General features: G+C 47.7%; 1 protein-coding gene across 18 annotated transcripts in view; it reads left to right on the top strand.

Moving 5' to 3' along the window:
* The window catches only part of Kdm3 (Lysine demethylase 3), a 137,233-nt gene that overhangs the window by 69,820 nt on the left and 41,092 nt on the right, over positions 1 to 26,321 (top strand). For 17 of the 18 annotated variants that reach the window (XM_076540177.1, XM_076540175.1, XM_076540174.1 and 14 more), the window contains one exon: positions 12,373 to 14,515. In XM_076540177.1, coding sequence (XP_076396292.1) covers positions 12,373 to 14,515 — 2,143 coding nt within the window. The remainder of the gene's footprint in view (positions 1 to 12,372; positions 14,516 to 26,321) is intronic. The other variant, XM_076540182.1, reaches the window with a different exon arrangement.

Here is a 26,321-nt window from a genome sequence, read left to right as displayed (position 1 = left end):
GAAGGATCGAACATAACTTTCTTTGTTTTAATACAGCTCTGAATTTCTGACGCATCGAACAAATTGTAGGGCAAGTTAAACTTTCTCTGGAGAATTATTATTAAAAAGTTGCAGTTCGCAACCCAGACGTCTTCCTCTTTACACAGCATTTACGTACTCATAACGTTTAAAAGTAGTATCTCACTTAGCACTCGAGTAGTAAAACCAAGCGTCGAACGAGGTCATCACACAGCAAATAGACGCAAGAGAAACAAATCTCCAAGAGCACTGCGTTACATCGAATCAGCCGATCGAGGCAGATTAAGTTGATCAAATATGCCTGAAAAAGTTCTTGAGCAATTTCTAAGCTCCCCCAGCAAACGGAGGGTCTGCCCGAAAGGTCAGGGTTCGAATTTCCTGAGGAAATCCCTGTTCATTTTTCATTCTCTTACGTCTTACGTAAAATCAACTTTAAAACTCAGACGATGTTCGACGATAAAATTCACGACGTGTATCCCGTTCAATTACACGTATGATATCATCGGTTGACCTCCTGTGTGAGTAGGTATTCGACGCGTTGCGTGGTGGTACGTGTTGCGCGTTATCTCGCGATCGACTCTCGCAATTTCCTCGGGAAAAACCGTGCGATACGCTCGATCTCGAAACTCCTTTATGACTCGTATCAGAACCCATGATAGCAGTCTTGGTTGTTCAAAAATAAAAACCGTGTTGCTCCAAGTTTTGACAAAAATCGCTGTTCAAAAATAAAAACCATGTTGCTCAAAATAAATTTGATCAACTTCGACGTTTTTGTCGAAAGTAATCATAAAAATAAAAATCGTTGTTCAAAAATAAAAACCGTGTTGTTCCAAGTTTTGACAAAAATCGTTGTTCAAAAATAAAAACCGTGTTGCTCAAAATAAATTTGATCAACTTCGACGTTTTTGTCGAAAGAAATCATTAAGGAAATCATAAAAATAAAAATCGTTGTTCGAAAATAAAAACCGTGTTGTTCCAAGTTTTGACAAAAATCGTTGTTCAAAAATAAAAACCATGTTGCTCAAAATAAATTTGATCAACTTCGAGGTTTTTGTCGAAGGAAATCATTAAGGAAATCACAAAAATAAAATTCGTTGTTCGAAAATAAAAACCGTGTTGTTCCAAGTTTTGACAAAAATCGTTGTTTAAAAATAAAAACCATGTTGCTCAAAATAAATTTGATCAACCTCGACGTTTTTGTCGAAGGAAATCATAAAAATGTTGACAGGGAAAGGTGTAAAATTTAGTAGACGGTAATCGAAGAGGGCGCAAGATGGATTCCCTGTAATTTCTGTGACGGTGAAAATGCATAGAAAGATGAAAGGGAGGGATGACTAAATAAAATCAATTAAAAAGTTTCTCCGTCGAGCAGTAGTCGGGGGAGTTTTCGCAAAGTTTGCCAGCGTGGCCGGTCCGTGTATACATATAACGTGACAGTAGCACGCGAAACTTGCGCTATAAACTGACTGTACACCAACACCGACGATCGATTCGTGGTAGTTCCTAACTTTCTGACTTTCGCGTCGAACTTGTTAATGGCTTTCTGTGGCGGCTCTCTGTTACCGTCGATGTTCTTTCCCTCCCTCTTGTTCCCTTTAGTCTCTCTTCCACGTATCGAATACTTACCGATTCTAATAAATTTCCCTTTTATAACGAATTCGTCGCTCTCACCGCGTTTCGAGAGTAAGTTAAGTCATTAGCGGGATTAGAACTCTCCTTACAAATTTCGAAAACGAAACTCCGAAAGATAACGATTCTTTCCTTGTTGCAGGTAAGCACGGATCGGAGCTAGGTCCCAGTAAGTCTAAAGATTCTAGGCTCTATTTTTGCGCGACGTTTTGCTTTAACGGAGACACCTTGAATTTCTGTGAAGTGCAAGCCTATCCGATTACCCGTGCAAAGTCCGTGTAAAGCGAAACCGTATAGATGCTGCCATCGTTCTTCCCTCCTCCTCCTTTCTCTTTTCCCTGGCAAAAATCGCTTCGATAAGGCTTGGACGTCCAGGAAGCATAGAAGAACGCGATAACAGTTTCGGTTATCACGCTGAAACGCGATAACGCGCCACGTTCCGCGATAACGGCTTCTCTTCGTAAGCGAAAGATTAAACGCGATTTCGTGCACCTTTTCTCGCTGCCTCGTTGTCACGCGTTTCTAGGGAAATCCTGTTAGTTGCACCTCGAAATTTCCTCCACCTTCTTCGCCACTTTAACGAAAAATAGATAGGTTTGTTAAAGTTTTATACCTTTTAACACTAAACCTACCGACGTGTACTGAATTTGAAATTAGAAACGAAGTTAAACAAATGAAACATTTAGTACACACATTTATTCTTTATGTTGATGAAAATCAATTCTGATCTCAAGGATTACTTTAACAAAATGTGTGTCTTATAATAAGAAACTTGTGGAGCGGTTATTTAATTGGTTTGGTTCTAGCTAGGAGGCTAATCACCGAGTTTCAATACTCTGATTATTTAACCGAATTCGGAAACTCGTTTCGGGCCGAAATCTTAATTACGATCGGAATTGCAGTAATAATTCTCCGTTATCGCTGTTGATAAAAGCCTAGCGTCAAACAAGGGATCTGGGTCGCAAAATTTTCGAATTCGATCGAGGGCAAAAGTGCCAATAGTATCGACTGTTCCTTTCTCCGTAACAAAAGGCACGTTCGATACTTTGAATACCACTCGATATTGCAACGGTTTCTAACGTTCTCCGTATCCATCGCGTCCATATGGAAATATCGCGTTCAGGGACGCAGCGTTTAATCTCGAACAGATCCTCCGAGTGGTGTTGAATTTAAATAACAGGATTATCCGCGCGATAAATCTGCCGCAGCTATTTCCATTTTAATATCGCGCTTATCTGCGACGCGAGATCGCGATGAGACGTTTTAATTATCGAGTCCTGGAGGGACGCGTGTGTGCGCTACACCGGCTCCTTCCTCCTTTGTTTCTCGCCTCCAAATACCCAAGCAGTTCCACGAAAGCTGAGTCAATATTGACTCGAGCCACGTTACGCGTACGTAACGAGACACTTAACCCAGATTTTCCCGAACGATAATAGAGGGCACCAATCGATGCTTAGCTGCGAATTTTTTTACAGCCGATTCCATTAGCTCCGGAATTTAATCGACGCTTTTACGCGATCTAATGCGGGGATCGTTTACGAAATCCTGGGATGCAAACGATATCTTTCGAAGCTAAAACAGAAATACTGTTTCGAAGATGACACAGAAATAGTCGTACTGAGGATCTTTAAATTAATGAATGAAGATTGACACAATCACTTCTTACACTGTGTAATATTTGTAGTTATAGTGATGGTCAGCTATGGCTTTCATGACCTGAGCCTTCGTCAAACAGTCAGAGTGTAAAAATTAACCTTTTGCACTCGAAGATAATTTGACTGCAAACAGCGACTTTAGAACTTGCTACTACAAAAGTTAAATGAATTCTTTTCAAGTTATTATTTCTACTAATAATTTCCTTTATTGTTTTACTATTATACGTCACGTGTGTCATATTACAGAATCAGTAAAAAAATGCTCATTTCAAATTATTGTATTAAATAAAATGTTGACTGAGAGTCTCGAGAGTAAAGGGTTAATGAAAATACAATTTATAGTAAGTTTGAGGGTTAACGAAATTCAGTTCATCAGTACATGAGTATGAGTAGATTTTGAGAGGAAAGGAGAGAAAGTGGACAATGACGAATAAGTAGTCTCGCGACTCCACCAGCTGGCTCCGTCGCGTTTACGCGAAGCTGATCAATTATTTATCCCGCGACGTCTGGCCAACGGCCAAGATTTTCCGTCTTCCATCGCTTCTATTTATACGCGTCTGCATCGTACGCATCTTCGTTTTTTCCTCGCTCTTTCTCCTCTCCCTCCCGTAACCTAAATTCGCGGTCCTTCTCTCGTAAACAAAGACTGCAAAAAAACGAATCAGATAAAGAGCATATCCGAACTACGTTAGACGTTCAACCAGACCCATTGTTTTTTTACTCCTTCCCGGAACTGTGCTACTAGACGAGGTCGAATCGTTTTTTGTCTTCGTCTCGCTTTTTTGCTAGTAACCGATATCGCGAAAAACTCGTTGGATACCGGTTTTTTCTCGGAAACGATCGCTGCCTTTCTTTCATTAAGCAAAAGCTTAAAGGGAATCGCTTGGAACGCGTTAACTTCGCTATCGAAAGCCAAAGGACTCGGGAATGAGCATTGCAGAAGGGGAAGAAAACGGAGGTAAACGCAAGTTTTCATAAGAGAAAGAGGTTCGATATAGGAGTTCGATATAGACTACTAGCATCACTTGACATAGGTGCCAGCTCCTTATTCTACAGAACGTCATATTAATTTTTGTTGCATAGAAAGACTACTGCTACTAGCATCAGTTGACATAGGTGACAGCTCCTTATTCTACAGGACATCTTACATAGCCTCGATATTGATCTGACTGGCTGATCAGTCTACTAGTAGCAATCGACATAGGTGCCAGCTCCTTATTCTACAGAACGTCATATTAATTTTTGTTGTATAGAAAGGCTACTGCTACTAGCATCAGTTGACATAAGTGACAGCTCCTTATTCTACAGAACATCTTACATAGCCGTTACAATTACTCGATATTGATCCGACTGGCTGATCAGTCTACTAGTACCAATCGACATAGGTAGCTCCTTATTCTACAGAACATACTAATTTTTGTTGTACAGAAAGATATTTTCCTAGTATCCCGTAAAGAGAAAGAAGAGCGAAGTCGCGTCACGAGACGGTCGCGCAGAGGAATGGCGAGACTGCAGCGGTGTGTGGGCATTACGGGACCGCGGCAATTATCCCGGGACTTTCCTTTTGCACCTTGCCTCTTTCCGCTGGCTCTCCGTCTGGCAGAGGAGAATAGACGAAGTCGAGTCGGGAACGAAACGAGCCACGGAACGGCTTTTCAGCGGGACGAAAGAGCCAGGAGGTGCCGGAGGAGAGGGTTACAACCGGGGTTTAATGAAACCAGTCGAGGTCCGTCAAACCGGTTCGGCTAGTTCTCCTCCTCCGGTTCGCTCAGAGATCCCGGAGAGCAAGGCGGAACAGATATCGACCTCTCTGTTCCTCTCCCTCCTCTCTGCGTATCTCGGACACGGATCGCAGTGACTCCTGCGCTCGTCTGCCCGCCCGCGTGTAACCTTGTCGCGCGTTCACGCGTGCATCCGCGGATCTAGCCCCTTAACCGACTACACGAATATTATACACCGCCCCTGTTCGATAGAAACCTCCCTTTCTACCTCTTCCACGAAAGAGACTTTTCTGGTACTCTTTTAGGTGTCTCGGAGTGTCCGAAGAAATTTTGACACCATCGAGGTCAACGTGGCCGATATTTATTTAATATTTAAGGAGATGTCGATAGATTTTTAATTAATCCTTTCCGCGCCCCGGTTTAATCGCGCATCGGCGGATCGCTAATTATCGGTTGTATCCCGTAATTGAGTGCGTCGTTATCCGGTGACTGCGAGCGTTCGCAAAATATTTCTCAACGACGCCGCGTTGTTTTACGCGTGGAGGGCATATTCGAAAGCGGCCGTGCATACAATATTATCGGTTGGAAACTTTCATCTCGCTGTTTGCTCTAATTGCTGGCTCAGCCAGAAAGATTGGCAAACGTTATTTTCCTCCGTTAATGAGTAAACGAGCGCGGCCGCCCACGTAATGACTGTTTTTAATAGGACCAACTTTCTGCCCGGCGAATGAAGCGCGCGAGTAATGACGGCGGTGGTGCTGGGCTCCTCGCGGAACGTAACGCAATTATTTTTGTGGATACAGCGTCTGCCACCTGTTCTCGAATCCGCGTGTTTATTAACCGAATTAATTAGCTGCCGTCTTTCGCGATCCTGAACCGATTTCTACGACCTACGCGTTCGCGACTCACCCAGAAACGATGGTTCGGTGAGTCATCCTTCCTGGCGAGCCAGAAAGCATTCCTCGACCATTGCGTACAGAGAGGTTTCTGGAAAAAGACAGAAATTGTTAGAGTTGTAAACGAACGAACGCAATCGGATTGAACGCGATCGAGCCCGGGATTTTTGGATTAATCGGTTGGAGATACATGTGGGTGTGTTCGCGATAAACGTTTTTATTTATTTAAGCGGTAACCGATACGATAACACCCCTATCGTGTCGTATCGTTAGGCACACGGGTGTTGCGCAAATACAGAGGCAGCCAGATTGGCGACTGCCGTTGAAATGGGTCATGCAACGCGAGAATATTCGCGCTTCACCGTGGAAACTCGCGAAATTGCCTTTCCTTCGAATCTCATTGGCATAACCGATACAGTAGATGGAAAAACGAATCCGAGCGAGGAGAAGTGGTCGTAAAAAACGTATTACGCTCTCTTGAATCCCTATTTCCACGCACCAGGGTCCCTGCCAAAAGCTACACTTTGCTCGTCCGATACCGAGAAGCCTTTGAACCTAACGACGCTGTCGTTCCTCTCCTCTCCTCTCCCGGTCGACGAAGTCACGTCGGCGCAGTTCCAGAAAAAACAAGGGAGACTTTCCGGCGTCGAGACGCGACATTAAAGTGGCCCATGACTCTGCTCTACGCTTCTCGTTTCCTCTCCGTTGCGTCTCTCTCTCCCTCGCCTTCTCTTTTGCTCTGTTTCTGTGTCGAGAGACCGAGCGAGAGCGAACGCGTCAGAAACTGTCTCGTCCAGGAATAACGACCGCCGCGTACATGCACGACCCCCGAAGCCATTGGCTGGCGTTAAACTCGCAGAGTGTGGCCTCAGGGGAGGTCAATTGGTCGTGACGTCACCGGCACAACACAATAAAATATAATGGCCGAGGCAGGCTAAGCAAAACACGCGACCGGTTCGTGACCCGAACAAGACGCCGTTTAGACCCTCCTCCGCCTTCTTCGACTTCTTTCCCTCCGCTTCTTCCGTTCCTTCTGCTCGATCCTCCGGCGACCAGAGAATTGGAACGCGTCTGGAATCTAGGAGCACTCGGGAACTGGAACGTTGACCGATTCGCGACAATTTAATTGCTTTCTTCGCAATTTTCTTCGCCAGGCGAATTCTCTTCCCTGTACGTCTCGGGATTAAAGGTCTTGAATTTCAAGGTCTCGCACGATGGAAGAATATTTGACGCGTACGTTAATGCCCCTCCGAGAGCAAACAGCTGTATTTGTCCTGGTCTGACGAGATGGATAGGCTGGTTCTTGGAAACGCTGATCCGACTGCAACGCCTGTGTAATTAGCATGACGGCGAGGCGTACACGATCGTTGTCCGATAACCATGCTTCGCGGAACGGTTATATCACTGCGATTCTCTTTGTGCTGTCATGCGTCTTTTTTCCTTCGTCAATGAATCGTTCGATTAGGAGGCGAATTCAAGAAATCGTATTCCACGAGTTTTACCAACCTTCTTCGAAAGTTTTACGCGATTAAAATGGTCGAGCAGGGATTATCGATCGCCGGGCTATTAGAGCAAACGCGTAGGTAGGTAGCAGGAAACGATAAAGTCGGGGACACCCCGTAGATCGATCCGAGCCCCGGAGAGAGCTGTTCGCAGGGGTTAGGTCAGCTCGCAGGTACGTGGCTGGAAGCCGATGCGCCCGCTCGGTGCTTCTCGCGTTTACGACCTCCCATAAAGCCGAGAGCTAATAATGACCGACGATGGAACGTTTGCGATTCTCTCCACGGCACGAGCAATTAAACGACTCTACGGTTTTCGAAGCTGCCGAACCGACGCTTCGAACTTTCCGAATGGAAACGCGGTTGCAATTTTTGCTCGCGCGCCTTTCAGACCAGATATTTATCGCGCTGTCGCAACCGACCGATTATCCTTCGAGATATATCGCTCGGTGCAGCGACAAGAAAGACCGGCGATGATTTATTAATAGAATGTTGCTCGCGAATCGCGTTTCGGTGACGCGGAGCTCGATTTACCGCTGAAAGCGCATTTGTCAGCGGATCGACAGTGAGAGGCGTTTTTCGATGCAAAAAGCTGTCGATTATGTCGATCAAGGCCGAAATCTTTACCCTTAAATATATTGTGTTGCAACAGTTTCGTTCTGCGACTGCTTCTAAATATACTTGTATGAAGTTGCTGAAGTGCAGAACTAATTGCTGCAACTCTGCACTCAATTTCTTTTAACAACTTGCGGTACTTTGACGAGCCGGACGGTTCAAATCTTGCTTGGATATTTAATACATTTCAAATTGAAGTTCAAGTCTGATTATAATTTTGTTGAGCACAAAATAGTCGCATTTTGACTTTCTTTAATCCCTTGCGGTATTTTGATGAGACGCTCTTACGATTCAACAAATTTTGCTTGGATATTTAATTCATTTCAAATTGAAGTTCAAGTCTAATTATAATTTTGGTGAACACAAAATAGTCACATTTTGACTTTCTTTAACCCCTTGCGGTATTTTGATGAGACGCTCTTACGATTCAACAAATTTTGCTTGGATATTTAATTCATTTCAAATTGAAGTTCAAGTCTAATTATAATTTTGTTGAACACAAAATAGTCACATTTTGACTCTCTTTAACCCCTTGCAGTATTTTGACGAGCCAGACGGTTCAAATCTTGCTTGGATATTTAACACATTTCAAATTGAACTTCAAGTTTAATTATAATTTTATCTGTCTAATACAAAATACTAACATTTTGACTTTCTTTAACCCTTTGCACTCCTCAATTTCAGTTACCTATCGACTCCTTAATTTACAAAAAATATATCAAGAAAGGGGTTCTCAGTAAAATGCCTTGCATAAGGAGTATATGACAAATACATTTTTAATTTATTATAAACAGTGAATAAATAAAAATATATATAAGACGTCTTTATCTCAGATACAGACATATTCAACCAATTTATCTGAATTATTTATAAGATCCAAGAGAAATGTCGAGCCACACTCAACATAGGAGTGCAAACAGTTAATCTTAATACTATTGTAGTTAATAGTTACTTCTGATTGACTCACTAATCATACAGCAAATTAACAGTCCGAAATCGAACAGCGTCAATGAAAAATTGCATCACGATCAAAGTCGAAAGTACAACTTCTGAATAGATGTAGATGTGAAAACTTCTGAGTAGAAAATCGGACAATAACCGTCAAAGCCATCGAGCGTAGCATCCATGTCGAGGGTAGTGCTGGTGACATTTTGTACTCTCTCGCTTTCTCCGTGTATTCGCAGGTTCGGCCACATAGGTGAACTCCGTGGCCCGTGTAGGAGGTGGGGCTTTATCGGTCGTAAACACGCGAGTAATTATCGTAGCCGGCCATCTTGGCCCGTAGGCACGTCACATCCGGTCACTGACCATTCAATCGTTGCGATCCGAGCTACGGCTAATAAATAATTCAGAAACAATGGGGACATCTCTCGCCTTCGTTGAAAAGCCAACGAGAGCGGCTCGCTTCGCCCCGCCTCGTCTCGTCTCGCCTCACCGTGGCCGTTAACCCTCTCGTACATCGGAATTACTGAATGAGAATTAACTGCCGCTTTCCGGCTCTCTGGCAAGTTCAAGGTTTTCTACGAGTTAAAGTGGGTACTGCACGGATAAATCCGTGACATTTTAAGTTAAGGACGCGAGAATCCGCGTGGATTCGATAATAGCGATCGATTCGCGGCGTGTCAAACGTTACCCAACTCTGTTTCGTAACGCGGGTTGCGTTACTAACAGATAAGCCGCGTAGGAAGGAAAGTTTTCGACGAACCGTGGACGATGATATAATTGAATGTTCCCGGTATTTCCACGCTGACCGTGGTTCGTTAATCCGCTTTTCCCGGCCCGAAGTTCAACGTTGCGTGTCCCGGTTTCTCTCTCCCTCTTTCGGGGGAAACAAAAGAGGGAAAAAAGTAGCCCGCCTGGAAAAAGAGACAAGATCTCCCCGCTTGGAATTGCTTGGAATTCGTCACGTGTTGGCCATACGGAATCGCTTCTTGTTTTTCTTTTCGAGGACCTCGTAACTTTCCGACGCCGTGTCGAACCAGCGGTTCTCAATCTTCCCGATTTTGCTCCCAAAGAATCTCCTTTTCAATGTCATCGATACCGATCTTTTTTCAACCAGTAAGACGCAGGGAAGAATTGACCTAGATCCCTCTATAAAAGACGTTCCGCTTTAATTCGAGCTGTATCCATCGAGCTTTATTTTTACTCTCGTTCCTCGAAAAAACGTATTAATGTTCAGTTGCTACGGTGCTTTTCACAGCATCGTTTCGTAGCCTCGAGTTGACATTTCGGCAGCGTCCAAATTTTGCCTGTTTATTCGTCAGATTTATTCGACGAGAGGTCAGTACCACGCCCGGGTAGAATTTGGCACGAGGAGAGAAAGCGTAGGTAAGAAGCTACGGTCGATAAAATGCGAGTAATCCGATACGACGACGAGAGTATTCACCTTTTCGAAAAGTGGTAATATCGGGCGTTTGTTTATCGGTTAGCTCCTCGAGGGTTTAAAGTTGGAATCGATCGCGACAACGTCGATAAATCGGTCGAGCCTCGGCTGGTCGTTTTACGAGTAAATTAGGTAGTCGGTGCTCGGCTTGGCATGGGGCCTACGAGTCTCGGAAGAAGAATAAGAAAAGATGGAAGGAGGTCTTTGGCGAGTGGCCAACGCTTTTATTTTTATACCGGTCCCCGGTGTCGTTCTCGTCTTCACCCCTGATCGCCATTTTCTCTCGCTTTCGCGCGAGAATCGCTTGTTCGTCTTTTTCTTCTCGATCGAAATAAGTTTATCAACAAACGCGCGCGGGAGATCCTCGTTGCAGGGAGTGCCGGCAGAAATAGAGCGGCTCTAAAATAAGCGCTCGGGTGGAGACTCCCGAACGTTTTCCGATCTCTTTCGTTGCCGTGGAGAAATCCAGTTCCCTAAATCCGTCGAACGGTTATTTCGTTGGATAGATTCGTAAAGCTGTCGCGAAGATTTACAACGGATCGGATAATCGCTCGGCACGAAACGAGCCACCCCTGGTTAAGGGTAATCGAATCTCGGACGAACGATATTCCGATTAGAGGGACTGCAAGGGTAGAGACGATCGATAAGCGAATCGTCGAGGCTAGGCAGACGGACTACCTGCTCGAACTTTAGATTTTAACAAAGCGTTTAAATGGCCGGCAGACTCGGTCAGCCGTGTCTAATTTCATCTGGGCGAAAGCTGGCTAGGGACGAGTCGATATTCATCCTGCCTGCTACAGGGGCTGCTTTGTTCGCTCTGACAAAGAGTCGAGGTTGTTGTTGTTGTTGTTTGTTCTGAACTGTACCCTTCTCAAAAGGCCAGTTGCTCGAAGGTAGCCGAACGAGGTCACGTTGCTTCGCGAATAACGATACTTTTTAAATTTCGTTGGAGGAAGGAAGACCGGGGGCGTTAAATCAAAATACGGTAGCGTCACCGACAGTTTCCATTTCCATCGAATCGTTTAGCGACCGCGACGCGGTATACACGCCCGTTTAATCGTCGGTCAAACGTTGAAAATGAAATCCGTCGCGATAAAACGTCGTTCTTCCCGTTAGTTACCTTTTTTGCCCGCGTGAAAAACGCTGGGAAATTCGAGCAGGAAGTTTTTATAAAATCGGGCTAATTCTTGGATTATTTCTCCCGGAACGATAATCGAAGGCGTACTAGTTTCCGAACAACGATCGCAGCCGTGTCACGAGAATAACGGCGAGGCGAATTAAAATGTAAAGCAAAGTACGTTGGCGCTGTTCAATTACGCGCGAGCGTGTAACGCATGCAGAAGCGAGACGGGAGGACGACCGCAGCAGTCGCTAGGAAACGCGAAGCGGAGAGGTGCGGTGTCGAGTTTGCGAACGTAGCCATCCGCGTTACGCGCGCCTACTCTCCGCTCTATAGAAGCACACGAGGCGCTCTGCGCATATCGGATAAACGCACCCCACGTATGCAACGCCGTTGCCCGCTCGAGTGCATCTCCCCCTCCGGGTAATAACAGTAAATCCTGAGTAATAAATCCCTCCCTTCTGCCCTCCGCGGCCCCTGTTGCGCCGTCTCTCAACCTCTCGGCCTCTGCCTCCTCCACCTGTCCGTACCTACGTGCTCTTCTCTCCTCTTCTCTCCGCGCGCGCCCACATTCTGGCCTCGTCTAGTCCGCTCGTCCCGATGCGTTTCTCCGCATTTACGCTGACGCGTAACCTTGCAACCCGTCCTCTTTCCCCGTCATCGTTATCGAATCGATCATCGAAGATATCGAGCCCTTCGATAGACGCGTTGTTCGTAAATGCGGAGATCCAAGGTTACTCCTCGCCGAACGATTTCGTTCCTCCGAGAGTTAGCCGATTAGCCAGTTTAGCCGGAACGTTCGAGTGCCTGACCCCGATCTTTAATCGTTGTTTCAGAGAAGAACACCGCGCGCAACAGTCGACGGAGTCGCGTTAGCGAGGGCGGTAATCGCGAGAAGTTAGAGAAAGACGGCGAGAGAAATTTGTCGACGCGGCAAGAGGATCGGGAGAACAAGGGTCCACCTTTGGGCAGGCCGAACAATCGCATACCGCGAAGCGTGTTGGAGGAGGCGAACAGCGGTTCGAGCAGCGCGTCGAAGCTGCGGAAACGGGGCACGGCCGTAAAGAGTCCGGTCGAGAGTCAGTCGCAGAGGCCGGTGCGACGGAGGCCCAGGCCAACCGGTCCGGAAACGAAAACAGAGTCGGAGGATCTCGAACGGTCGTCGAGCGAGGCGAAGTCACCGGAGAAGGAGGATCGTCTGAGCGGCAGATCCGAGGAGGAGGAACGGGACGAGGACGAGACTCGGGAGGATCGTTGCGACCCTCTGATCAAGAGGCTGAGGACGAGTCCGGTCGATAGAAGGCTCGAGTCGAGAGAAAAGGGGAAACGCGGCGAGAAGAGCGCGGATCCGGAGGAAACGGAAGAGGAAGGCGGAAAGGTAGAGAACGCGGAAGAAGGGAAGGTCGAGAAGCTCGAGGAGAACGAGGAGAGTCAATCGAGAGAACGGGACAGAGAACCGGAACCTCCGCCTCCGAACAAAGTAGACCCCGGAGGCAACGCGGTTCCCGAGCGGCGGCAAGCGGAGGAGCAGGATAGTCGAGGAACCGGCGAGGAACAGGTGTTCGCGAATGGATCGCTGGTCGAGACATCCTCGGCGGTCGGCGACGAAGCGAGCGTCCTCCTCGATGCCGAGCCGACGCCGCTGAAAGCCGCGATCGCGTCGAGAGTCGAAGGCATCGAGGAAGCGCGAGAGGAAGAAGGAAAACGGAAGGAAAAGGAGGGCGAGCGGGCCGACCGAGAGGAAGAGGAAAAGGAAGAGGAAGGGGAGCAGCGGAGCTCTCGGAAGACCGGCGAGCTGACCACCGAGCTAGGCACGGAGGATAGCGTGGGTAGCGTAAGCGGCGCGAGGGCGGCGAGCGTCGAATCGGTCGTCGAACTGCTGGAGTCGAGCAGTCAGGACTCAGGCTCCGTGCTGGAGAGGCTGAGTCCGCTTAGTAGCAGCGGCGGCGGCGGCTCTGGCAGGCAGAGCCTGCTCCTGGAGCAGCAACGGGAGCAGGAACGAAATCGGCACAACGAGAGCCCCGTCATCCTAGCCGAGAGACTAAACAAGCCGCCTCCGCCGGTCGCTGGTCACCATCATCAACACCTTCAGCAGTACCATCAGCATCACCATCAACAGCTGCCGCCGCACCATCATCAGCAACAACGCTACTCGACCGACAGCCCGGTGATACACCATCATTCCCAGCCTCAGCATCAGTCTCATCAGCAGCACCAACAGCACCAACATCAGCAGCATCAGCAGCATCAACTCCAACAGCATCATCAGCAGCAGCAGCAACAGCAGCAGCTCCACCAGCAACATCGGATAGCTAGCAGCCCGCACCAGCAACACCAGGCGCAGCACCACCATCAGCTGGCCTCATCGAGCCTCCTCGAGGTGCAACAGCAGTCTCACTCAGCGAGGGGCGGCGATGAGGCCGGCCTCATGGAAGTGGAGGCCGGGGCGGGTATACCTGGAAGCGGAGTGCTCGCCGGTGTACCGTCGGCGGTCGGCATCCGAGCGGTCGGAGCCGGGAGCGGCGCCGCGACTGGAACCTATGGAGACAGCGGCTCCGACAGCGGGGTAAGCTCGCTTAGGAGCGCCGGCTCCGGCGACGAGAGGAGCGGCAGCAGGAGCTCGGCGCTCAGCGTCGACGAGAGCACCACCTCGTCGACGCCTACCGCGGCCGCGACGCCCGCCAGGGTCTGGCACGTGCAGAGCGTCCAGCACACCTCCTTACTGATGGCTCATCCTCAGGCACCGCCTAGCGCCGGACCGAGTTCCGCGGCCGCCGCAGCAGCCGCAGCCGCGGCAGCCGCTGCAGCCACCGCGCCACCGGTCGGATACCAGAGTCCTGCACCACCTGGACACCATCATCCCGCCGTCGCCTCCGAGATGCTCTGGAGGTCGCCCAGGTACCCGCCGCTGCCCCATTCGTTGCTCGCGCCCGCCCAGCCCAGTCCCGAGGAGGTGGTCGAGAGGGAGAGGATGATTCGGTGAGTCCTTGTCATGATCCTTTTTATTCTCAGTCGAGAGTTTCTTGTACAGAGTATTTTTTCGCTGTATGTGTCCTTTCGAGTCTCGTGCTCGAAGTTATTCACTGCCAATTTCCGCGAAGCCTTTTTTCCCAGTAGTCTGTCCATTGATTCGCGCAGTTATTTTCGACCGCTGAATCACCGTTTTATCGGGAGCAGAAGTCACCGAAGATTCGTCGAACGCAACGATTATTCTCGCGACATCGATATCGAACGACGGGCCTGCGGCGAAAATAAACCGCAGAGTCTCGTACGAGGAGGTTGCGGTTTATTTGCCCCGCGAAAACCCCCCGAAATGCAGCGCGAAACGATCGAGAGAGCTGGTCGGTAAAACGAGCAGACGAAATTGTCGCGGCGTAAATTCGTTTCATCAGGGAAATCGTGTCGACCGTCCTACGCGCTCTTTTTGCCGACTATCATTGACTTAACGACGAGTATCAGCGGGCAAATTGCGTCGCTCGCAGGTTCTGGCAATTTCGAGATATCACAGGGACACGTGCGTACGCGTCTACGAAACGTCAGATTTTCGTTTATTCGCGGTTGTCGACTCTCGACGAATTTCCGTGTCAAAAGGCAAGATGACTTACGAAACAAAGGGAACAATGGGACTGAACCGAGCGAACAGATACGCTGAAATTCGGAAGCTCGTTAACTCGTCGTTCCCGCAGAAATCTGATATCGTGTGTGCAACGGGAACATAGTCGCGATTATTATACGACAAAGGTTAGGAACGCGCAAGGAATCCGTGCTGGATTCTTTCCAAAAGATCTCGGGGTTCTCTCTCGAGCGCGGATCAAATTACCGAGCTCGCAATTTACGAGCAAATTCGAGTCCTTTGTGTTATCGTTTTTGTTCGATACGCGGTTCCGCTTACGAGCGTAAACGTTCGTTGGCGCGTGCAAGATTTCGGTAACGAGCTTCCGTTTTCTCGACCGGACGTTCGAAGCCGTTCCAAGCATCGTCGAGCCAAACTGCGCGTATCCCGATCGATTAAAGACCGCAATTTCGTGCTTGTTCCTCGAAAGAAATCGCGCAGCTATTATTCTGCTCCAAATACGAGCGATTACGTGGCCTGTCCGTGTAACGAGCACGATTTAACGCTTATGCAAGCTCCCTCGTAGACCTTTTCGCGCGTACAGATAACGACGGCAACAGAAACTGGCATTTGGGTACAAGGTCAGTCTCTTTTTCTTCGAGGACCTCGTCCAAGATCGTTCCGTGACCGATACCGGGGAATGGCTAGGAATGCTCTTGCAGGAAGCTAGAAAAAAACGTTAGTCGTTCGAGTGGCAAGAAAAGATTGCCGTTCCCCTGTGTAGCCTCTGTGTAGAGAACCGACAACCTCGTCAAGGACCGCATCTGCATAGAAATATGGTCTCGCCACAGGCGGCTCGCAGTTTTTCCTAAATTGCTTTCTGCCCTCCTTTTCTGTTCTCTCGCTCCTACGATAATACGCTGTTCCTCGAAACGACTTCGCGCTTCTCCGGCGAACGAAACGTACGTTCAATTTTGCAAGACTTAGGATCCGCTTTTTCTACTCCCTGGCGAATGAAAGCGGAGTTCGAAAAGAGACGCAGTTCTTTCGCTCAGCTTTTGACAGTTCGAACGAGTTCATTACGCAACCAATTGGTATCCATCTGGCGCGGACTTTCTTCGCAGGCCGAGGGATGCCATTGAACAGCGAGTACGAGCAATTTATCTCGAGGTCATCGCGTTATCGTCTCACGGGGGACGCGTTCAAAGGCCGAGTGGGCGAAACGCAGCCAATGATCGTCGCTCGTTATGCGGTTCACGTGGCACACGTCCATCAGCGTTCGCTGTTTGCACGCTGGTCACGCACACGCGTGCAAAATCTGTCTGCCACTCTGCTCCCTCACGCTCCTTTCTCCCGACCCGTAATTACCTATCCGATACCCGACCGTTCCGAATCTGCTAAACAGGATCATATCGAAAGCTGCATCTTCTGCATTCTTTTTCGCGTTAGCATCGAATCTCGTTACCTATCGATCTGTAAACGAATCGGTGAGAAGGAATACAAAGTCGATCAAGATTTTCGAGCACGGCAAAAAAGGGGCTACTCGTCATGGAGTTAATAGGTTGAAGGGAAGAGGAAATTCAGCGTGTAACCGATTCCGAAGGTTCGTTCGGCTTCATTGAACCTCTCTGAAAAATCAGCGTTGCGTCAATGACTTCCTATTTCCTCCTTACGTGGGCTCTATTCGGGTCACTGACTTAACGAGCGGAATCCAGAAGCCGAGAGCACATCGTATTCTCGGCTCGAAATCCTGTACACAAATAGCCCGGGGTATAATAACGCGCGAGATATAGCCCGTCTGCTATAATTGAAGCGACGTTCTGGTTAGGAACGCGCCGGATCAGACGTAAATATTTGATCCTGAAACGTTGCCTCGACCCTCCGGTGTTTCCGAACCGTACGACGGTTACGCGATTAAGTATTCTCGCCGCGTCTGACCCGATACATTTTAATTCGCTGCTTGATTAATTAATCGAAAGCTTCGGTGTGTCGCGTCGCCTTCAAAACTGACACGACGCGTTTCCGATCGTTACGCAACGAAGAAATCTGTCTCCCAGGAAGAAAAGCCTGAGAGGTCGGATACGCGTGTAGCGACCCTTTTTCTTCGCCAGAAACAGGGAGAGCTTTTCACGAACGCAACGAGATTTGCGTGGTCGAGAACCATCAAACGCGTGACGCTGCTTGCGATACGTGTACGCTTCAAGTGGCGAGCCCATTAGCGTGGATCATAAAGGTCCTCAACCTAGTGAGTCACTGCGGGTTAATAATCACTAGCTAGAACCACGCGAACCTCCTCTCTCTTTATCTCCTTTTCTCTTCGTGCTCAAAGCGATTCGAAAGCTGTGTTTCGTAGTTTCATCCACGGGAGTTTATGGTCGTTGGAAAAATTGTTCGGTAATCGGTCACGAAAATTCGACGTCGATTTCGGTATAATTTCCCGAAGAGGAAAAGTTGCTTTTCAATCGGAAGAGTTTCCGTCGAGCTTCTCGAAGACGAACAGCGTTGGATTTTTTACGAGGAAAGTAAAACGAAACGACCCATAAAACCGCGTGGTTCCATCTCTCTTCGGCCTCGAAATCGCGTAAACTTTGCAACAAACTTCCTCGTCTCTAGTATCCGTTTCTCCGTCTGTAGCCGGACAAAGTTAACGAAACGATCGTTGTTCGGCTACGTGGAATGGAACGCGGTTTAACGGCGGTCCGCTTTACGACCCGGGGAGCCAGCAATTTTTCTCATTGGAATTTTTCCTCGGTGCGAACGGTGCGTATTTTCACGCTCGACCACGCGTTACTCTGCCTATTAAACTCGATGAATCTTCGAGCAAACAGTTTCCGAATCGGCTGCGGAGGAAAACGCCGCAATGATCGATTTCAGGAATCGGAGAATTCGTGTCCCATATTCGAGCCTCGTCCCTGCAGACGATACGTGCCGCGTTTACGAACGCGACACACATACGCTCTGACCATAACCTGCTTTCAGCCTCGGGATCGCAGGATGATCGAACTTTCTTCTTCCCTTCTTTTTTATTTTCGCTAGAACGCCGCGGACGTAAACGTCGTCGTCATCGTCTCTCTAAAAATACACGGTAACCCGACGTCGAGGTCGCGACGGGAGGAGACCGATCGAAGGCACGAGGGAAAAACGGCGAGAGGGAAGAAAAAGAAGGTGGAGTTGCGTAGGTGGAAACGAATTCGGTGGAAGGGCGAGACGAGAAAAAACCGCAGAGTAAATCTAGAATCGCAACCAAGGACGATTCTCGTCGATAAAGTCGGAAACCTGCGATCGGAAGATTAGCAATTTCCACATTCCGAGCTTCGCTATAGAAACTTCTCGACGCGGAAGAGCTAAAACGGTTCAGCGGGAATCGTTATACGTCGAGACTAGAAACGAGCTGAAATTATAGGGGAAACACTGCGAGTCGTGACGGTGCGACAAAGTTAGAATCGATCCGCGGTTCAGTCGGTCGTGACGGTGTCGCTAAACCGCACCGTGGAAAGAACAACGGAATAGAGCTCGGTTTCGAGATCGACGACGCGCGTCGATTGTTTGTCTTTCGCGGATAGAAGAAACCGACGAATCGTCACAAACGTAATTTTAACGGTATTCGGAACTCGCTGTGACCGACGTCAGTCTTTATTCCCGTCAGACCGAGCAACGATGGAGTACATATTTCGCGTCGAGTCGAATACCGGTCGTTCCCGGTCCCGCAGGAGAGCAAGGAGTTAAACGTAACGCCAGAAACTAGAACAACCAGTTATTCGACTTGCTCCACGACTCGTCTCTCCGCGAACTTTCCTCCCTCCCTTCTTGCTCCAACCGCGTCGTGACTGGATCTCGACGAGTATTCTAGGTTACAGATGCAGGCCGCTCGCTTCGTAAACTTCTCTGTCGTCGTAAGATCCGTCTGTCCGTCGTCATAATTATTCCAGCTAAAACTTGTCGCTCGTTTTTCGTTCGTCCCTGTTTTCTTTCGCTCGTAATTCTTACTCTAGTAACACGAGTAAATTTTTAGTTAGACCCATCGCTATTAACCCTTTCAGAGGTGTCACCATTTTATTTCAAACAGTAATTTGAAATTAGTTCTTTCCATTGCCATACTTTGACGAGTCTCACTCGTAACTCACAATTCAAATGTGACATAACCTTGCCCAAAATTTTGAATACTCTTCAACTTGAAATTTAGGTCCAACTACAATTTGTATAGTCAAGGATCGCTGAATAGAAAATGCTCCAAACATTTTAATTTTCTTTGTTTTAATATTGTAACTATGAATAGTTTTGACTGACGCATCTGGCAAATAAATTGTAAGGCAAGGGGTTAACTGATTCTATAATATGTGATGTATAAATACAGTGAAACAATAGTGGAAATTATTAGAAGAAAAACAATAACCTCAGAAGAATTCATTTAACTTTTTAGCTAAGTTTTAAAGTTATGTTTGCAATTACCCTCGAGTGCAAAGGGTTAAATTAGCGTTCATAATCGAAGACATAACTTGTCAATTTCCTTTATTTGTCTTCACGTTGTAGCATTTTACCTGGAAAATTGTATAATAAGTTGACACTAGTTGAAGATCGACTTCGCTTGAACAAATTGTGTAATAATAATGAACTGAAACGATCATTTCTAAAGGGTTGGACTGAGGATATAAATTCCAAGGATGAAGTTTAGTCGCGTGGCAGAAAAGAAATTCGCGTATAATGTACGCCGCGTCTGTCAAAAGTGACGGAAGTCCTCCCTCATCCGGTCGTCCTCGCGATCCCTTCCCCTATTTCAAGAAGCCGCAACGGGACGCGCGTTCAGAATCCAGAATTTGTTCGCACGAGCGTCGAAGACCGACACGGGGCCAGAGGCCGATGCCTAGCACGTTCCAGCGGAATGCCTGCGCGCGAGCGCCGTTCTTGCTCCACCGAGCGGAATACCAAGTGGCGCGACTCCGCTTCGACCGTCGCTCCCTGTGTTGCCGTTTAAATCGGGACACCAGGATCCACCAAATTTAACGCGTCTTTAACGCGGCGGAAAGGCGTAATTGAAACGATCCAATTTCCGAGAGATTAGCTAGGAAAGAAACGGTTGAACGGTGCGAGTCATCGATGACTCAAGTTGAAATTGCACGCTTCTAATCGTAACGAATCGCGGTGCTACTGGATGATACGGTAATTGGCGCGCCGATGCTATCTTTCTGGGGTAAATTAATCTCGGGACGCGGGCTAGCTTGCGGGTCAATTAACATAACGGCGCTTTATCGCTTCGCTTCATCTATCCACCGAGGAAACGATTTTACTCGCGAAAGTAGGCCTCCGCTCACGATTTCGATTTCGACGAGTTTTCGTAGCGAACTTTTCCGGTTAATTTCAACTCCGGTGCGTTTCTAACTCGATTCCCGTATTAATTTACCGTCCGAGGGTGCTTCGAATCAGGTTATCGACGATCGATTACGACGCTGTACGCGGCGTAAACTGGACGAGAGTGAAGATCAGCCCGGAGGTCAGGTACGGCCCGCTTTCATCGTGCGGCACGAACCTTTGCGGTCTGGCCTCTTCCTTTTCTTCCCTTTCTCCCGGTTCCCGCCGCCTCCTTTTTCTCTCTCGCCGGATACACAGCGTAGTTATGCGTTACACATACAGCCAGGCTGCATAATACATAACGTCCGAACGTAGGTAGGCGCTACATGGTCGAGTAAATGGGAGTCGAACCTGTCGAACCGGTTTCACCTTCCCTTCTCCTCCGCCACCTCCTACTTCTTTGGTCTTCGTGTTCTCCTGCCTGGAACGTTTTTCCCCTACCTTCTTCCGTGCCGTGCCATGCCGTGCCGCCTCTTCAGGATAAACCATCGGCATCGCCGATCAGACCCTCTACCCACGATGGATATCGGTGCCTGCTCGCTTCTCCTGCCGTTGCAACCGGTTTAAATTTAGTACGACGATTACGAGGATCGCTTCCATTTCAGCGCTTCGCCCTCCTGCAAATCTAGCGCCAACTCTCCGCGAGACGTTCTCTCCATTTTCCGAGTAACTCGATCTACCCTGTTTCTTTCGTAATCGATTTCCGACCCCAGGCTTCGCGGACCGCTGTTGATCGGCAGGTTGCGGAAACCCAACGAGTGGTCTGCTGAAATTTCGAGGACGTCGCCTGTAATTTGTTCGCGGTAGACAGGCTGAAATTAGGGTTCGATTATCGCCAGGCTTTGACCGCCTTCAACGGTCACTAGTTGGGTAGCTTTTCTCGAGCTTACATTGTAGAAGATCTCTAACTGTACATAACTTCACTTCGAAAAAATTATTTTTTATATACCTAAACATAGACAAATAAACCAGAAAAGTTTCAGGACTGAAATGTGTTAATCGGTTATTGAAAAAAATTCTTGACTAACCGCTAAAAATAGTCGCGTCATACTCCCTTAACGGAGAGAAACACGTACGGAAAACCTAGCGAAACTATTACTTTGAAAGATAGGCAAACCGTTTCGCCTCTCTCAATTATCAGATAGCTTTCTACTACTTTATTAATAAATCAGCAAATCTCAATTCGATGACAATAGGTAGATTGTTAACCAAGCTTTTCCCAGCGCAGTTTTTCGAATCCCCTCTTAAAAGCGCACGAAACTCGAGTTTCCTCTTCTTTGTGCGATCCTCGACACCCTGTCCACCTGCCCCGATAACTTTTTGCACGGGAAGGATTTCGAAGCAGAATGGGGGCAGATTCTATGCAAATTGCATCGAGTAGAGGACGAGGGGAGTTATCGCGCGGTCGTCATCGTGCATGACTAGTCGTAGACGAACGTAGAAGTACGCGCAACCCTGCCTTGGCCGAGTTTAGAGAAAATGGAACGATCGACGGCACGACGTGGCGAAGCGAGACAAGGCGAGGTGTTCTCTGTCGGTCGCGCGTGTGCCGTTTTCGAAACGCGGAAGAACCTCGATCCGCTTTTGCGAAAAGTAAAAGTTCATCTTTGTTTTCGTATCGTCTAGACGTCCTTGTTCTACCGAAATATGGTGCAGCCCGATAAAAACTAGTCGGCAAAAGAAGAAAAAGTTAGTTGGCCGTGTCAAGGTTCCTCGGTACGAAGTTGGCGATAGGTAGAAACTCGAATTAGTCGATTTCAGGTTACGGAGTTTCAAGGTCTCGAAGAAATCCGTCGAAACTTTCGAACTCTTACGAAAAATTCGAACACCCATAGAATTCTCTCTATTTTTCTTTCGATTAAAAGATCAGCTGGCAGAAAAAATTTCCGGGAATCGTCGACAAATAGGTTTTTACGAGCGTAGTCGATCGTTCCGGCTTTCTGGAACGGGTTTACGCGTTATAAAACGAGATTCGTGTACCGGAGAGGAGGGTCACGAAGGAGAGAGGGTTCGTCGACAGACTGGATGGTGGTTAGTTGCGCAAGCAGCGTTCGAAGCTGGTTCCACGACGGAACGGCAATCTTCTCTTCCTCTCTCTTTCTATCTACGTTGCCCTCGTATCGTTAGCTTTCTCTCGGTCTCTGCTTCGCCACGGTGTGCAGCCTCGGTGACTCAGTACCTGCCTTTTTATCGCGACCCTCTCCTGGCATCCTTGGAATCGAGCGTAATTATCGAATTTTTATGTACGGGTATTTTTAGACTGTTATTATTCATCTATTATCGCTGACGAATCATTTGAATTTCTTTCTGGTTGCATTTCGTGCTACAGAATTTCAAACACCGCTGTCAACGCCTGACAAAAATAATAAACTTTGCTATCATTTAAACGAAGTGTTTTATGAGTAGAATCAACCCCTAACTTACAATTGTCTAGGCAGTTGCGACATGCACAAACTATTGCTACAATGTGAAAAATTAAAAAAGTCAGGTTTTGAAACAATTCTTGATCATGAAGATTATAATTGGAACCCAAAATGCAATTGCAATATGAGTCTGGTTTATCAAGCATGAAGGTGCGTCAGCAGTGTGACACGACATTAGACGAAGGATTAAACGATAATTTACTCTACATTTGCGTTCCTGCTGGTAATCGTATAGCTGCACAAAATGAACCCTTTGAAAGGTGACTCACTCTCAATACAATTTGGAATAGGTATTTATCTGAACCCAATGTTATATGTAAACATGAAGACAGTAGGACAATTAATAATAGGAAGATGTTCAAAAGAGTTTATCAAAGTTTTCTACTGAAAAGTTGCAACAGCAAAAATACTTTCGGTGGTGATTTTGAAAACAGTACTAGTTTATCTGAATTTAATGTTATACATAATCATGAAGACTGTAGAACAATTAATAATAGAAAAATATTCAAAAGAGTTTATCAAAGTTTTCTGCTGAAAAGTTGCAACAGCAAAAATACTTTCGGTGGTGATTTTGAAAACAGTACTAGTTTATCTAAACCTAATGTCATATATAAACATGAAGACAATAGCGACAATTAATAATAGAAAAACGTTCAAATTTATCAAAGTTTCCTATTGAAAAGTAGCAACAGCAAAAATTCGGTGTTAACAGTGTGTATTTCTGAAAACAGTAGAAGTAGTGAAAGAAAACAAACGATAAAAGTGATGTACACTCGAAACGATTGTATGGGATGTTCTCCCCTTAAGATCGAGTCCCTGTTCCCAGAAACGCATCTGGAGGGTAGCAGGTAGCCGTGACCGTCATCGTAGGAACCCGAGGCGGTGCGAAGGGAAGGATTTGGTGAAAAAGAGAACGAAGAGAAACGTTCACGGACGCGATCCACCCTCGGTCCCTGGAATGTATCGCGTCATCGCATCGAACTCGTTGGGGCGCCCAAACCCCCTGCTCCTCGCACCAGCGAGTTTCGTGCCACCCTTCGTCCCATATTGTACACACACACTCGTCGCAGCCGGCACAGCTGGTCCGACCAATTTGAACGGTGCCTCGTGTTTCCGATATGTACAAGGGGGACATTTAATTCTTTCATCGACCTAACATTCGATGCAGAAGAAGCCTTCGGTTACACGAAGATCGCGAGTTTTCTCCGCGATTCCGCTTTGCGTTGCGAGGTGAATAGGCAGCTCGCTTTTGTAACGGTTGTCGTTTTCGTTGGTTTATCGTGGATGTTCGCGGGAACAGCTGCCGTTATCGTACGCTTTGGAATGTCACGCCGCTCGATATACGCGACGCCGATAATCACGCTCACCGGCTTTACAGCCGGCCTTAAAACGTAACTTTACAGCTGGACGTTGCCCGTCCTACTCTCTCCGATTGCTTCCTGTTTTATTCGTCGAAAACGATCGCGAACGGTACTCGAACGTTTTTACCTTTAATGGAGTGGTTTTTCCCTAACCGCGATTTTCTTCCGCTCTTACGATATCGAATTGGTGCATTGCAAGTTGGTCAAAGTCAGCTTCATACGGGCGCCAGCATCGTTAATGTTTCTGTACGATGTTCGTTATCGCCGTTTCTGAGAAAACAATTTTTTCTCGCGGCTCCGATTAAAGGCAGGATGTGGGCCAAAGGTCGTACGCGTCGATAACGCGAAAAGTATGTCGGCGATAAACGAATCACGGAATCGTCTCCGGAGAATTTTTAGAAGAGTTTGCACTTCGATGAAACTTTTCGAGCAAGGATCCGTAATCTCTCGTTTCTTAACCGTTATATTTCATGTTCCGATATTACCGGATATCGACCGGTTCACAAATAGCACCGATAACCTTTCCGCGATTACAACGGGGTTACCGTTTTATTTTTGGTGTGGAGACTTCGTGTCAACGCAGTTTTCCATTCGCGAAAGATAAAGCCGAGGTCCAGTTACCCGATTTGTGGCATCGAAAGATTGACCGAGCGTTAACCTCGAAAAGATCTTTTCGATAATGCAACGTTTACGTCTATTACGATTTTTCCTCGATCGTTTCGTAATTAACGCTAGAAGGCGTACTTTATTAACGACGATTAGGCAATTGTGTGGGTTGCGTAACGCGGTATAATTAAACGATACGCGCGAGTAGTTGACGGGTGCGTAACAGCAAACATTACTCTGTTAACGGCTCGATAAATCGTGGCATTATCGTATGCGCTCGCCTTGGCGTTCCTAGACGACTCTCTTCATCGAGATTCATTCACGCTCGCGATCCTAGGAGAACACGTTTCTGTCAAGCGGTTACAGTTACCGGCTCTCCCTCTCTCTTTTCTTTTTTCCTTTTTCGCGGCGCAGCAACTCGAGACGAGATAGCATCCTCGGGATAATCGGTCCACGATATTCAAATCGAACCTGTTCGATGGAAAAAAGCACGAGGCCGTTTTTCAGCCGTCGAACCAGTGGAACTGGTTTCGGTTCGGGTCTCGAGAACCTGTTTCTCGTCCCGTCGCTGTCGCTGACAGGTCTTGCCGGTTTTCACGCGAGTTCGTAATATTCCGTCATCGGCCTGGATCGCGCACGAAGCTCGCGATCTTGAACAGTCCATCGATAACTGTTATTAAACGGCGTTAAATGGCTCGAGGACGCCGCGTTGTCGCCGTTCATTGGCGCCGTTTCGCCCGGTCATTAGAACAATATCTTCGTTGTACGATCTTGAATATTTCTTGGCGAAGAAAGCAAAATTCTGGACAAGTCTCGTATTACGCTTTCACCTAGGCTGCGATCGACGGGTGAAAAACGTACCCCGAAGGCGCCGGTCCTCCGGGAGGATCTGGGTCGTTGGCTGTTATCCTAACGGTACGTGTACCGAGAGAAGCCTCGGGAGAACGGGGCGGCCGTACGCGTATCGAGGGAAAGGATATTCGATTGCTATCTAACGCGGATAACCGGTTGAATATCGACGCTGTCCGCGAGAAGGAAGATTCTACTCCGAATTCGATGCTTCTTCGAGTCCCTGTTCTACTGGACGAGCTTCAGAAGCGAGTTATCTCGTCGATGCGTCGAGCCGTAGTTAGCCTCCGACCTTCGCTCGCCATTATTCATCGGCATGCGTGTCTCTTTCGTGCCCGATACCGTTGACCTTCCACGGAAAACACTCTTGCCTTCGTTCTTGCTCGCTGGGTCGAGACACGCATTATTTTCTCCCTCTCGGAGCTCCTATCGCGACACACGGCTCGATGTCGTGCTCGTACGAGCTCTCGCGAACGCGCCAGTGTGCACACGTACGTGCGGGACGTAAAAGTGCGTGTGCCCCGACCGCCGCGCGCTGCTGCACGCTCCCGGGGAGACGCTTAAATGCGCTCTCGAGCGTGCAAACGCGCATGCGTGTTCCTCTCTCGAGTCGAGGAGTTGCCACTATCCCCGCAAAGTCTCTCCCC

This window comes from Megachile rotundata, chromosome 15, assembly GCF_050947335.1.
Source record: "Megachile rotundata isolate GNS110a chromosome 15, iyMegRotu1, whole genome shotgun sequence".
NCBI classification, from domain to species: domain Eukaryota; kingdom Metazoa; phylum Arthropoda; class Insecta; order Hymenoptera; family Megachilidae; genus Megachile; species Megachile rotundata.
The sequence above is the reverse complement of the archived record's forward strand: the minus strand, read 5'-3'. Positions and strand labels throughout refer to the sequence as shown.